The sequence below is a fragment of the Ostrinia nubilalis genome, chromosome 14 (assembly GCF_963855985.1).
Source record: "Ostrinia nubilalis chromosome 14, ilOstNubi1.1, whole genome shotgun sequence".
NCBI classification, from domain to species: domain Eukaryota; kingdom Metazoa; phylum Arthropoda; class Insecta; order Lepidoptera; family Crambidae; genus Ostrinia; species Ostrinia nubilalis.
This window is the reverse complement of record NC_087101.1, coordinates 8,823,662-8,839,252: the sequence shown is the minus strand read 5'-3', so window position 1 is coordinate 8,839,252 and position 15,591 is coordinate 8,823,662. Positions and strand designations below refer to the sequence as shown.

Sequence of the window (15,591 nt, the reverse complement as noted above, 5' to 3'; positions counted from 1 at the left end):
GCATTTTTGTTCGCAGGTGAACAGCTCATGGGGACTGCCCGCATTCGTCTGTGACGTCTACATTGCGATGGATGTCACCTCTTCAACTTCCAGTATATTCAATTTAGTTGCAATTTCAGTTGATAGGTAAGTGCGATTCGATCACGTTCAAATTGAATTTTCTCAGCGTATTGTAAAATCTTATTTTTCTTAGGCTGAGTTGCACCACCTAACTTTGAAGATACATTTGAAGTTAACTATAATCTGTTTCAATAGTGTCAAACGTTTAGTTAAAGTTCGTTTAACGAAACAAAATAAAATACCTTAGTTGTATCTGAAGGTTTATTTATTTCTAATCAATGAATTATTTGTAACAAATTACATGAACAGTATTCCCAATACACAAGTGTTTGTTGATATCTAATCACGTGTTCTTACCATTGTGTAAATTAATTTTATTTTAGGCATCAAAAGTACCTACTTACTCGTTCTAACAAAATACTGACACTTATTCTTAAAACAAGATTGTTTTATCTAGCATCTTGATCTACATTACAAAGGGCATTATCTTCTACAGGTACATAGCAGTAACACAACCAATCAAGTATGCGAAGCACAAAAACAACAGACGGGTCTGGTTCACCATCGTCCTGGTGTGGCTGATCTCGGCCGCCATCGGTGCCCCCATAGTGCTCGGTCTCAACGACACCCCCGACAGAAACTTCGACGAATGTTTGTTCAACAGCCAGAACTACGTCATCTACTCCTCGCTCGGATCCTTCTATATTCCTTGTATCATGATGATGTTCCTTTATTATAGTATTTTTAAGGTGAGTTACTGATTTTGGGATTGCAAGATTATTAAATTTTCCACTTTTAAGTTGCATTCGCATTTGCAATTGCAAATTTTTGGAATGTTTCCCCAATTTTTGTCGTTCTTTTTCAACTCTTATTTGTTTTAATAAATACGACCTAACTTTGCATACTTTATGGATAGCAGTCATAACCAAAGAATTAGATAACAGAGAAGTGGTTTTGAACTATAGGGGATGTAGTCGTTTCTCTTTAGTAAACGTAGTTAATAATAAGTTTTAAGACAAAAAATAAATTTCAACAGGCATTAAGAAATAGAGCAAAAAAGCAAAGGGCAGCAAAGAAACCTCCCATAGCTGGTGACCCGACCACGGGAGCTACCACTGCTGTGGTCATAGAGAACGTGGCGCAGACGAGGCGACTGGCAGAGACTGCGCTGCACGAAGACCGACCTACTAACACTGGGTCTGGGAGTAACGAAGATGATCATGAAGATAGGTACGGTGATTTAATGTATTCTTTTCGAAGAGTAGGTAAATTTTTCGGGATGTGCTTCATAATTTTAGTATCCTAATAAACAACACGTAAAGAGAAGACATGTATTGAAATTTAAAACCAATAAAGAAGAATAGCCAAATCAGGCTAAGAGAAAGACAATATTGTGTTTATTAAATGGACCTAACAATGACAAAATGTTGCATAGATTCAACATTTTATAGACCAAACTCATTCTCAAAATTATATCAAAACAATTTCATTCAGTTAGTAGAATTCAAACTCAATACGGAATATCAATGAAGTCAGTATGAGACAATTTATTTTCTTTCAAGGCTTACTCTTTGTGTTTATTACAAAAAGGCAACATTCCCGTTTTCTTTTCAGCCGGTAATATGGTAAAACTCTTACTCAATCAAACTTATCCGGGGCGCACTTGACAATCCGGATCAGGTTACACGGGCGTGAAATGATGTTGATGCGAAAAGTAAATCTTATACACTTTGTTTTCGAAGCCGTGCTTTTTTTGATTTAAAATAACATTTGTTTCCAAAAATTATGCACGAGTATGGAATTATTTATGTTTGCGCCCTTTTGAACCATTGGAATTACGGTGGAATGGTATTTTTATGGAGTTTTTCTGTGTACTGATGCGAACGGAAGGATGGAATTAATTTTTTACTTGGAATTTGAACATGAGTAAACAATATGATAGGGATGTTTTTTTTTACTAATTCTAGGTAGTGGAAAGATTATTTTTGCTGGCAATATGACCAAGATTTATTAAAACACAGTAATGGCGTGGCAACGACTGACTTTTATTCAAAATAGCTTATTATATGAACAACCAGGTGGCGCTGGTGGTAATAGACAATACTTATTTTGTTACAGATTAAATAACTAAAATAACATCCTCCCATAACAAAATAATCATAAAATAGTTTTAAAAGTTAAACTTCTGAGATTCCCATTAACTTAAGAAATTTATAATGCTTCTTGATACAAAGACTTTTTGTTAGTAAATCTGCTGGCATATCAGATGTTGGTACATATTGAACTTTTACCTTATTGTTTGATACACATTCTCTTACAAAATGATGGCGGACATCAATATGTTTGGTACGCTTGTGATATAATGGATTTGCAGCTAATTTCAAAGAACTTTGGTTATCACTATACAAACAAACAGGAATGCTGCTATCAAGTACACCCATCTCATTCATCAAATGTTTTAAATAAATAGCTTCTTTGCAAGCTTCGGACAGGGCCATATATTCTGCCTCTGTACTTGATAACGCTACAGTTTTTTGTTTTCTAGACTCATAACTGACAACACATCCTGACAAAATGAAATTATAGCCGGTATATGATCTCCTATCCAAATTACATGATGCCCAGTCAGAATCAACATAACCATGCAAATTGTTATTATTATTTTTCTTATATACTAAGCCATAATGTTTTGTCTTTTGTAAGTATCTTAACAACCTTTTCAGATGTTTCCAGTGTGTTTCATTATAACATGTGTTAAACTGACTCAAGAAGCTAACACTGTAAGAGATATCTGGTCTAGTGAGTACAGACAAATACATTAAACTCCCTATTAATTTCTGATAAGGAAGTGACTCATTACACTGTTCATTTAAACATTTTTCTAACTTTAGGTTTGCCTCCATGGGAGTATCTGAAGTTTTACACTGACTCATGTTAAATCTAGCCAAAATGTTATTTATAAATTGAGTTTGGTCTAGGGTAATACAATCATTCATAACTTTTACATTCATACCGAGGCATTGTGATATTTCACCCAAATCTTTAATTTTAAATTCACATTCTAATACCTGTTTTAAATGTTTATAAGAATTTTCACAGTTATAAAACACAAAAAAGTCGTCCACAAATAAAGCTACATAGACTTTTATATTATCATGACATTTTGTGAACAAACATGGTTCATAACTTGACTTTGAATAGCCTAGTTTTAATAAACATTCTTCCACTTTAGTGTACCAGGCTCTAGCAGATTGCTTCAAGCCATATATTGCCTTTTTCAATTTAAAAACTTTATTTTCACAATCATCAAAGCCAGAATTTTCAGGTACTTCTATATAAACACATTCATTTAAATTACCATTTAAAAATGCTGTAGGGACATCTAAGTGATTCATCTTCAAATCTAGTTGTGCAGATAAAGCGAATAATAGTCTTAAAGTAGAATACCTTAATACTGGTGAAAATGTTTCATTGAAGTCAACTCCTTCAATTTGAGTGAACCCTTTAGCAACAAGTCGCGCCCTGTATCGCACTTCACCATCACTATTGTATTTCTTTTTGAATACCCACTTGTTTTTCACCACTGTACCTACACTTGGTCTGTCCACTAACTCCCATGTGTCATTGTCACTGAATGATTTCATCTCCTCCTTCATGGCGGTCTTCCATTGCTCTCTTTCAGAGCAAGTCATGGCTTCATTCAGTGTGAGTTGTTCACCTGTATCCTCTTCAATGCACATGTTGGAGAATCCATAATAATTTGGCTTCTTCCGGATCCTTTTTTCTGGTAGAATGGTCACATTATTCTGAGCAATTACTTCCACATCAGATGCATTCAAAGATTCATGAAAATCATCTTCTGAGCTTGAGGTTTCACTTTGAACATATGATTCATCATAATTATCTGTGGACTGCTCACTTTCATCATTTACAGCTGGTTCTGCCGGGGTATCAGTTACTGGCTTCTCTTGTATCACAACATCTACTGCATGATTGTCACTCTCGATGTTCTCCATTATTATTACATCTCTTGACACAGTTACTGCTCGGCTGACAGGATTGTACAAACGGTAACCCTTGACATTTTCAGAGTAGCCAACTAGATGCATCTTCTGAGCCTTCTTATCCCATTTTTTCCGTTGCTCTTTAGGAATGTGAACCATGACTGGGCTACCATACACTCTTACATGGCTTAGATCTGGTTTACTGCCCGTCCACATCTCATATGGAGTAACACCTCGTTCAAGAGCTGCAACTGGTGATCTGTTCTTGAGATAGACTGCTGTATTAACAGCTTCTGCCCACAGTGACTTGTCAAATTTTGCATCAAACAAGAGACATCTTGCCTTTTCAACTATCGATCTGTTGTATCGCTCGCACAGCCCGTTTTGCTCTGGTGTGTAAGAGTTACTTTTCTGGTGCACTATGCCATTCTTCTTCAAAAAATCCTCCATTTCCTTAGAGCAGAACTCTCCACCATTATCAGATCTCAAGACTTTGATTTTTGTGGACTGCTGGTTCTCTACAAGCTCTTTGAATTCTTTGAAGTACTTGTAAGTTTCATCCTTGGTCTTAAGGAAATAGACGAAACACATCCGGCTATAGTCATCCACGAACAGGAGAAAATATCTGGCCATACCGAGTGATTTATTCTCCATTGGCCCACACAAGTCTGTATGAACCAATTCCAGCACATTCTTGGTCTTGCTTGAACTGAGAGGGAAGGGCAGCCTTGCCTGTTTCCCCTCGCAACACACAACGCAGGTTGATTTGCTGGCATCACTTTTGTCTTGGTATGTTACACCTTGAACTGCTCCATGTTTCATCTTCTCAAGATCATTAGCATTTATATGCCCGAGTCGTCTATGCCAAGTTGTACAAGAAGCCTGGACTGCAGCTGCCAAAACTTGCTCAGACTTCACAATGTGTAACTTGTATACATTATTCACCAAACTTGCTTCGCCGATACACTCATTTTGAGCATTGTAAATGTAACAACCACTTTTGTTGAAGTGTACCCTGTTACCCTTTTCAACAATTCTGCTCACTGACAACAAGTTCGTCGTTAAGTTAGGTACACACAACACATTGTTTACTTCTATTTCATGCTCTTTGTTCTTGACACACGTAGTTAGATGTGATGTTCCTGAGCATAGAACTTGTACACTTGTCTGGTTGGCCACTATAATTTCCTTAGTTTTCGGCTGGTACGAAATATCAGTTAGTAAACTTTTGTTTGACACCAAATGATTGCTAGCACCGGAATCTATGTACCAATCGTCAGTACTGAAATCTTGCGAAAGGAACACTGCACTAAAAGCATTTGTCGTCTTTGTTGTTTCCACAGAAGGACATTGATTTTTAAAATGCCCAACCTTCTTACATTTATAGCAGCGAATAACTTTTCGTGGTGCCGGTGTTTTGCTGTTGTTGACATTGACATTACTGACAGATGGCTGCGTTCCATTATTGCTATATGATTTCCCGCGCTTTTGAGCAATGAACGCGCTTTCTGACTTTGTCTCAAAATCTGCACTCATATCTAGCAATTTGGTTTTGATCGCGTCGGCACTGATTTTCATGCCCGAGTGTTCAATTGCCATTATCATTGGGCTAAACTTTTCAGGAAGTCCGGCAAGCAACAGGAAACCGATCCATTCATCATTTATCTCAAAACCAGTACCTTTCAACTTCTGTGCGGTTTCTACAAGCTGGGACACGTAACTGGTCATGGAATCACAGGATTCTAAACGGATAGATATCAAACTCCTTAGTAGGCTGATCTTCCGCGTAAAGCCTGAATCATCGAAGAGAGATTTTAGCTTGTTCCATAAACCTCGTACCGTAGCTTCAGTTTTGATATGCGAATAGAGAGATGGATCTATTGTCATGATGATTTTTGCTCTGGCTCTTTTATCTTCCAATTCAGGCAGGATGGTATCATCGTTCAAACTGACGCCTTCCAGGATCATGTAATTTTCTACAGCAAACGCCCAATCATCGTAATTTTCACGTCCCTTTAATTTAGGTACGTTCACAGAATAACTTGCCGACATTTTAAACACTGATTTACTACTTATTTCACCGATAACTAATTTATTTCTGTGTCTGGGCCCATAACCTATTAAAACACAGTAATGGCGTGGCAACGACTGACTTTTATTCAAAATAGCTTATTATATGAACAACCAGGTGGCGCTGGTGGTAATAGACAATACTTATTTTGTTACAGATTAAATAGTACAAGTTTTACAAAACAATAAAACTTGTATTATTGAGCAGAGACGATGCACAGCATCTGGTGAGAGATGCGTCTACTTCCGGTGTAGTTTTTTACCATTTTATACCTTAAATGACGTCATTTCCGCAATTATTTAATAGGAATTGATTTGACTTACTTCCGTTTGCCGCCATTTTAGTCACCTGGGGGCGAGCTTGCTCGGAGTTCTTCATAGAGAGCTCACCAGGAGGCCTTCTTGGGATGCTGTGCATCGTCTCTGCTCAATAATACAAGTTTTATTGTTTTGTAAAACTTGTACTATTATTCGGCATGTGACGATGCACAGCATCTGGTGAGAGACTTGTTTATTAGCTCCTGGTGACTACTTACCAATGGCGCTATGTGATGAAAGTTTTCGAGTTTCTGTAACAGAACTAGATTAGAACATGATTAATTTCAGGGTATTAACATGTTTTGTTCTAAATGCCCAGTGAGAGCAGCACTAATATCACAAAGTAGGAGGGTTTGTACTTTTGTATGTTTAAAATGAATAAACTGGAAAGCTACTGAACTGAATTCAGAAATTCTTTCCTCATTAAAATGCAGATTGAGTGTGTATTGATATAATTTGCCCGCATGGCAGTAAGATTCATGCGAGTCATCAACATAAGTTTATAATACAGGCGTACGATGTGATTGAAGAGTATCCAACATGCATTAGATCTGTTGATTGAAAGTTATTAATTAAATAATATGTTATTTGGTGTATCGGTCGTAGATCAGTTAATAAAAGTGTCTGCCTTATAATATTGCTATTATTGTTCTGCCTACGCCAATATCTCGTCAAATAATTTCATCTATGGCTAAATATCAACCCAAATTAAAGATGCCACAACGAAGTCAACAATACCAGGAGAGGTTTTAAATCCAACAACCTTTATACTGTTCTTATCCATGTAGATTCCTAGTATTACTTGGTGTTGAAAAAAAAAAATAAATAAATAAATAATGTGTTATTATATTCCGCTGTTCGCCTCTGCTCGCCTGATTCCAGTAACTTACGCAACCGTAGCAAGGGCATACATAATAATTTATGTTGTTTTTTGGGATTTGCTGTCATTTTTCCCAGTTGTTTGTATGATGCCGTAACGGTGCCGAACTTACTCGTAGGTCAAGGTTTATTAACTTAATCTTGAAATGATTCAGGTGAGACTATGTTTTGTCATGTCAGCAGCTGATGTAGATGGTAGGAGAAAAATATACATAAGCTAGTCTACGAGAACCAAGACACATTTTAGATACCTACTGTTGGGTTTAAGGCCTTTATCAGGAAGTGAAATTGGTTAAGCTTTTATGCTTAGTAAGAAAATTAAAGTTATCTTTAATATAGTTTTAGATTAGTAATACCAGCCCCCCTAGACAAGTAGCACTTTTTGATCGAATCGAAAATTGGATACGTTATAACTTCATATAGAAAAAAAGAAGGCTAATCGACCATCATTCGACTGGTTTGCGATTTTAAAGTGAATTTTGTCTAGACCCACAGGGCTTAAAGGTAGTAGAAGAGTAGATAAACGATTTAGTCTAGCAAATAAATCTTGCTGTCGAGCTTCAAGAGGTAAGTATATAGCTACGACTGTTTTCCTTAGGCCATTAGTTTAACCACCAAGGCCAGGTTATTTTACAAGTTTTTAAAGTGGATTTTTGCCAGGTATGTTTTAGGAACGATACCTTATTACCCCCAACTCAACATACTAAAAAATTACATGTTACCTGATCCTGACGTGGAGGTCACCATGTGGTAAGAACATGGTGGAGATTCTGTATTTTGAGGGTCGGCCTCGAGCCCTGCTAAGAAAAGCCAGAAAGGTCACTTCGAGGTGCTAAGCAGGTACCTTTTGCTGTGGTGAGAAACGGGACAGCAAAGATTTAGCCTAGTTTACCACCATAGCCACCCTGGTTGAAGTCGTTGCAAAGGCTGCTGGTGAATCTCTGTGGGGTCTCTGGATATCCAGTTTCCCGAACTTTTGGAATATATACCTTTGGATTTGAACCCAGAAGATGCCACTAAGTAGGTTGTTTTCCCCGTAAATCGACCTAGATCGTCAGATAAATTTGATTGAATCGACCTGGGAGATAATATTTTGCGCTGTCAGAGTCTGAATGTGCCCCTTCCTCCCTTAGTTTCGAGTATAGGCTATGCTTTGATTGTCCGATAGCAAAATTAGTGAACGCACATGAAATGAATGAAAGAATGAGAAATCCCACATCGCTGATTATGATTTCTGATATTTTGTAGACATCCAGATGGTTGTTAAGAGATGCTGAGCTGGAGTCTTGTGTATTGGATCGGTTGTGTGGGGTCGAGTTGTGATGAGCCCTCACTGGAGAACAAGCTTACCATTATAGGCACTTGTTGAGTCGTATAGATTTCGTATTTACCGACAAAACCCTTAGAGATGACGACTTGTTGAACCTGAGTTCACGTAATTGACAAGGTTTAAAGTGTTCCAGAAGATAAAATGTTACACACTAACCTTCCGTTCTAGTAGTTGCTGTCTCGTCTGGTTTGTCAAAGGTGACGAGGTTTAGTAAGTAGTTTGTGATTGTATCAATGTTTTTCGGTATGCAGTAGAGAACGAGAGATTGATAATTTTAGGGTACCTTGACAAGACATGCGGAGAGGCCGGCGGTGTCTCTGTGATCGGTATCTGCATCCAGATTTAGAATTTAGCATTCAACTACTTCAGATCGGATCAATACTTACATAATTGTATCTAGTGTAGTGGACGTTTCATAGAATAGGTTGTTTGGTCTGTCCTTCTTGCGAAGGGAAATTGTGAGGAGCAGGCTCATGCTGAGCGGTGCCTTATCTGGTAATTTCAGCACCTGTTTTAACAGGATTTCGGTTTATTTGGTCAGCGTTAGACAGTCAAGAGTGTTAGAACGCTGAATAAAGCACGGCGTTGAAGGGACAAGCACCGGCTTGGAGGTGAATGGCAGACGCATCCCTGGAACCATTGTCAGGTAACAGGTTGACCTCCGCAGTCTGATGACGCCTGCCACTGCCTAAGATACGCTCAAAGGCAGCCTCCGTAGAACTTGCTGAGTGGAAAGTCACTTGACTTTGCTATTCTTATTTGGTCAGCGCTAGACAGTCAAGAGTGTTAAGACGCTGAATAAAGCACGGCGTTGCAGGTGCAGGGGCAAGCACCGGCTTGGAGGTGAATGGCAGACGCATCCCTGGAACCATTGTCAGGTAACAGGTTGACCTCCGCAGTCTGATGACGCCTACCACTGCCCAAGATACGCTCAAAGGCAGCCTCCGTAGAATTTGCTGAGTGGAAAGTCACTTGACTTTGCTATTCTTATTTGGTCAGCGCTAGACAGTCAAGAGTGTTAAGACGCTGAATAAAGCACGGCGTTGCAGGGGCAAGCACCGGCTTGGAGGTGAATGGCAGACGCATACCTGGAACCATTGTCAGGTAAAAGGTTGACCTCCGCAGAATGATGACGCCTGCCAATGCCCAAGATAGGTACGCTCAAAGGCAGCTTCCATAGAATTTGCTGAGTGGATGGTCATTTGACTTATTGGTCGTCAAGGGGACCTGAAGGGACTGATTTGGAATCCTTGGCTTTTTGTTTTATTAGTATTTGACGATTTGTAAGAACTAATTTAATCAGTCTAAGCAAATAAAGATATTATTATGTTTTGATTTTGCTTGAAGTGACCGGCTAGAGAACCAAGGTCGGATTATTTTTTAGATAGGTATCACCAGTACGAGCACAGGGTGATTTTGCCGAACAAAAATCCAGCACTGGGAGGGTGCTCCTCGCACAATGCTTATTAGGAATTTTAGCCAGGATACGCTCGTGACATGTTCAAATTCAAATTCAAAAACGTTTATTGCATGTCACATTACGATTTATATGTTGTTGAAAAATAGAAGTATACATGTTCGATGCACTTAGCACATTTTGTCATACTTATTAAGCTTCTTGATTTGCAAAAAACATTAGAATTTAATAATTCAAGCTGTAAGCTGGCTCAGTGTTGGGGGTGGCCACCCAGTCTACTAATAGTTGTAGTTTAAAGTGCTTTGTTGATGTGGTAAAGCATTTGTGGGTGCTTTATTTTATGAGCACAATGAGCCTTTTTAAATGGGTATTTATTAAGAAACTCGTACCAGAAAGAGTTATCGTTCGATTGTGGTGATGCTAACAACGTATTTTGATTGGTAATGTTTGCGATTGGGGCTGACGGGGCCGCCGTTAAAATTGTGATGGTTGTGGGTACGTTATTCAATCTATTTATACAATATAGAGATTCGCGAGAATGCTCATTTGATCGAAAAGAGTGTTAAAGCTATCAGAATCCCACGTACCTCGTTTCATCCGTTTTGAATCTCGCCGGGGTCCGAGTTTCTCCGGTATCCGACGCTCTGGGTCCACCTGCTCGTCGTCCGGAAGACACTCGTCCCCTTTGGCGCCAACCACCATCACGTACATGTCGTTCGCGGTCACACACGCGCGGTCAATTGCACTTTTTAATTTTATTTAATTTTAAACTTAGTATAAGAACGTTGAGAAATAAATTATTTCAGTAAAAATCTGAGCAGAGTTTCTGCTTACGATGTTGCTAGTTTGGAAGTTAAAGACGCTATGAAGAACTCCGAGCAAGCTCGCCCCCAGGTGACTAAAATGGCGGCAAACGGAAGTAAGTCAAATCAATTCCTATTAAATAATTGCGGAAATGACGTCATTTAAGGTATAAAATGGTAAAAAACTACACCGGAAGTAGACGCATCTCTCACCAGATGCTGTGCATCGTCACATGCCGAATAATAACTAAAATAACAAGATTTCACTATTAGAGATAGTAAAATAAACAGTGATGTCATTAAAATACTAGTGATTAAAATAACATTATTATTTGTGCAGCTTTGACAAAAGATCAGCAGACCTGGAGGCAGATGCTGATGACTGCCACGTCATACCCAACGACAAGTCCACCGAGTTCATGTTGGCTACAGTAGCTGAAGAATCGGGGAAGTATGTAATCCATAAAATTATAATATTTTTTGCCTAACAGATTACTTCACTCTCAGCTCAGATATCACAATGAATTCTCAATAAAAAAAGTATCAAAACCTAAAATAGACGATTTTTTTAAACACAGTTTAAAAAACATTTAGCATTAGATTGCATGCAACGTGTTCTTGATCTAATATTTTATCAGTAAGGCAGATTCAATTTTTGGATCTCTAGAAGTTCGTTTGTGTATTGGACTTCTTTTATTTATGTGAATCAATAATATAATAATTTATTTCTCCCAGCAGCCCCAAAAAGAATATGAGGTCTCAAGCCATGGATCCCAACGGGAACAACGACTCTGGTTACGCGCCGTCCAACCTTGAAGATACGATCAGAGAGCACACATCTCCGCCAGGGTCACCAGGCCTGAAGGATGCCACCGTCCTGAAGAATATGGGCACAGACAGCTCCAAGTGGAAGAAGAATGGGAAGACTGCAAGAGTTATGTCAGATTCTAGGTAAGAGTTTCTAGTCAGAAATAATTTTCCTTTTTTTAACTTTCTAAGAATGTACACACGGCCACACTGTTAACTATCCATTTCCGTTTTTTCTCTCGCTCTCATCAAATGGTGATTCTTTGCGATAGAACGAGACGACATGACAGGCAATGAATAGTTAACACTATTGCCGATGGTACATTCAAATCTTACTTGAACCTGAGAGCCAAAGCACACGATGCGTTGAGTTTCAATATACCGCAAAGATTTCGACCGTTCGTGTGCCCGCCAGAGATATTTCTAGGGTGACGCATTGACACCGCAACGCATTGTGTGTACTTTTGCTTTGATTCAGTAGATTTTTTCAAGTTTTAAATATTTAGCTTTTCTTTTGTTTGTTGACAAATAAAGTACTCAACATAATATAATATATATTTACCTGCTTTGTTCCAGAAATGTGTCATTACAAATCCACTCTGAAGAAGACCACGAAACAACAAGTCAGTACGACATCAGAGATGGCTCGTCTGCCAAGAAAGAGCGTAAGGCAAGCGCCGCTACTGCTCGATTTACCATCTACAAAGCAAACAAAGCGAGCAAGAAGAAAAGAGAAAAGTCGTCCGCGAAGAAAGAAAGGAAGGCGACTAAAACACTGGCTATTGTTTTAGGTGAGTATTTTTAATAAAGTTCTAGATCTAGTCGAACTCTAAAATTACTTTTACTACATGTAATACCTACCTACATTTAAAAATCAACCGTCTCTTGAATGAGTATTCTAAAATGAAAATAATATTTTTACCTAGAAATAGTATTTTCTTAGGTATTAGTGAAATGTTCCTGGTTCTTATTAAATTTCTAAATAAAAACATTAAGGAACTGGTTTATTTTCAGTAATTTATTCAAACGTATTCTATGAACCACTGATAGGTACAATATTGTTTTACCATCATTACAAGCATATAAATTATGTTCTTTCCTAAACAAAAAATGAACAATTGGATTAACATTTTCTTTATTGTTTCAGGTGTCTTCTTATTCTGCTGGGCGCCTTTCTTCACCTGCTCCGTCCTGGGTGCCATCTGCGACAAATTCCAGCTGCCCTTCTCTCCAGGGGTCACCACCTTCATCCTCACCACGTGGCTCGGCTACATCAACTCCTTCCTCAACCCAGTCATCTACACCATATTCAACCCGGAGTTCCGAAAGGCGTTCAGGAAGATACTCAAGTGCGGCACCTAGCCCTTAGACTATTTGGTCGTCTTCACCCAGTAGATCTCAATTTCATATTTTGCTATCATTTTAGATTTTTTTACTATCACCGTTTTGGCTTCTAAACTTTTGCATTGTGCAAGCTCTTTCAAATTTTGTCTCCGAAAAAAAGTTTTTTTGAGTAACTCTAGAATGAAAGGGTATTTATGTAAATATAAAAACTGTAAAAGGACAACGAAGCCGTCTTTTTAATTTGTGTTTAGTTTAACTGTAGTGAGATCTGCGAGACGACCAAATATGGACAAACTCATGAACTTTGTAAGTATTCAAAAGTATTATTATTTAATGTGATAACTCAATAATATATAAACGCGTATGTGTGTGTTAGCGTTAGATTTATAGCATATCAATCTTTGTAGATAAAAATAATTTATTAAACACAGGATAATATTACTAATAATATATTAACGTAGAATCATTAAGAATAATGAGATTAATATTTGTTTTGCTTTGTATCTAAGATACGGGTATTCTAGTCGTGCATTGTTCAGTATTATGTAAATAAATGCTAATAAATATTTATACCGAATCTATAGCGATATTATAAGCTTTAGTTATTTTAAGGTTGTGATTATTTAAAGTTTTATTAAATTATTAGGGATCTCAACACCCACCGACATGTAAAGACGCTAATAAATCAATTATAATATTTTATAGTAAAAATGCTTTTAAAATGAAATGTCAGAACACCAAATATTGTACAAATTGTAAAAGAATTATTCTTGTATACAGTCGTCTCTTATTCATAATAATAAGTACTTATTGAAATGATAAAAAAACCATTATAATATGTATACTTTTGTAATTACATTCAGATTCTCATAAACTTATAACAGATTACCTTTTCATAATTGTGTTTATGTAGAAGAAGAATTTCTTTAACCTTTTTTGAAAACCGGTTATTAAAAATTAATTTGAGAATATAGTAAAGGGTATAATAAAGGGTTACTTATGAGTATAGTAAGTAACCCTTTATATCCAAATGAAGTATGATAGAGACAGAATTATGATACATTGTAATTAAAAAAATAAGTCTTTATGAATCACAGTTTTATCAGCAACAGTATACTTTGCTAAAAAAGACTCAAAGCCCGGGAGAGTTTGGTTATTTTGTTTAAACTTTTAGATTTAGAATCCCTGTAATATTTATTTTCCTTTTTAGGCTGGTTTTAGTGTCAATCTGTATGAACTTCTAGGGAGCGTTTCAGAGTAATGCGGTCCGGAGGAACCGCTCCGCTCCCTAGCAGTTCATACAGATCGGCTGTGCGGAGCGATCCGCACTGACAGTCCGCGTAACACTAAAACCAGCCTTATTTAATTTTCTGTAGATAAGTCAACAGAAATATTATGTATGTATGAAATTCGTCTGTCTCACAGAGACGTGAATTGCACTGCGAGATTTGAATAAGGTAGTATGTAATTATTCGCCAAATAGTAAATTTGACCATATCAACTATAGTATTGTATAATATTTTCAAATTAGCTTTATGATTTGTATAAGTATAAAGATTAATGTAGGTTCTTAACAGACTAGATGCTGCAATCGATGATCTTCCAGAATGTGTAATAAATTGAAGATATTGTGAACATATATTATCTTATTATTTTTGTTGTAGGTAATATTACCAAAACTGTTTTCTGTTTCGTATTTTTATTGTGAGATTTTTTGTGTCTAGTCAAATGAGAAATAAAGTGATCTCAATCGTATTTTGCTCAATGAGTGTATATTTTTTTCTTTGTATTTCTTACTTTATTTAATAACAATGTGTATTATGTAGAGTTGCAAAATTTCGCTACAGGCTTTTCCAATTTTTGAAATGGAATCCTTGGGTACACTTGAAGGAATCTCTAATGTCATGTGGCATTGTATTTTACTAAGAAAACTTTGGCTCTTAATAATTTTGGTCCCATATGTAATGACTTGAAAGATATTTTTTTCAACTTATTGATTTATCATGAAAAAAGTCCCACTTTTAAATCTGCCAGTCTGCTATATAATGCTATCTGCATTAAATAAAGTCCTTGATAACTAATCTTAAACCTTTTTATAAGCAATTATTATTGTCTCGACATGTTTATACAGGGTGTCCTAAAATTAGCACGTCAAACGACACTGGAGGTAGCTGGGCCTAAGATGCATCGAACAAGCCTAATGTCCATAGAAAAGTTTCAATTTTAGTTATTAATTTCCATGTAAATTTTTGATAAGTTTTGAAATATGCCCCATATTAGTGAATTTTTAAAAAGGAACTTATAGACTTGTTCGATCTGTCTTAGGCCCATCTACCTCCGGTATTAGAGTGACGTACTAATTTATAGGACATCCTGTATAAATTAATTTTGTTTCAATTTATAGCTTCTTTAAATACTTTCTGCTCAAAACTCTAGTATTAATAAGAGAATTCTTTTTTATTATTATGAGTACGCAGCCATTCCTTTTCATTGCTCAATATATTATCATGGAGTTGTATTAATTACTATTTACGGTAACGAAACAATAATATTATAATA

General features: G+C 36.9%; 1 protein-coding gene across 1 annotated transcript in view; it reads left to right on the top strand.

The window, feature by feature from the left end:
- The window catches only part of LOC135078113 (dopamine D2-like receptor), a 181,140-nt gene extending 167,343 nt beyond the window's left edge, over positions 1 to 13,797 (top strand). Inside the window, exons 2-8 of the mRNA XM_063972689.1 lie at positions 17 to 126; positions 557 to 809; positions 1,097 to 1,290; positions 11,222 to 11,332; positions 11,617 to 11,832; positions 12,265 to 12,479; positions 12,836 to 13,797. Of these exons, the coding sequence (XP_063828759.1) occupies positions 17 to 126; positions 557 to 809; positions 1,097 to 1,290; positions 11,222 to 11,332; positions 11,617 to 11,832; positions 12,265 to 12,479; positions 12,836 to 13,050 (1,314 nt within the window). The 3' untranslated portion in view covers positions 13,051 to 13,797. The remainder of the gene's footprint in view (positions 1 to 16; positions 127 to 556; positions 810 to 1,096; positions 1,291 to 11,221; positions 11,333 to 11,616; positions 11,833 to 12,264; positions 12,480 to 12,835) is intronic.
- The last annotated feature ends 1,794 nt before the right edge of the window (positions 13,798 to 15,591 follow it).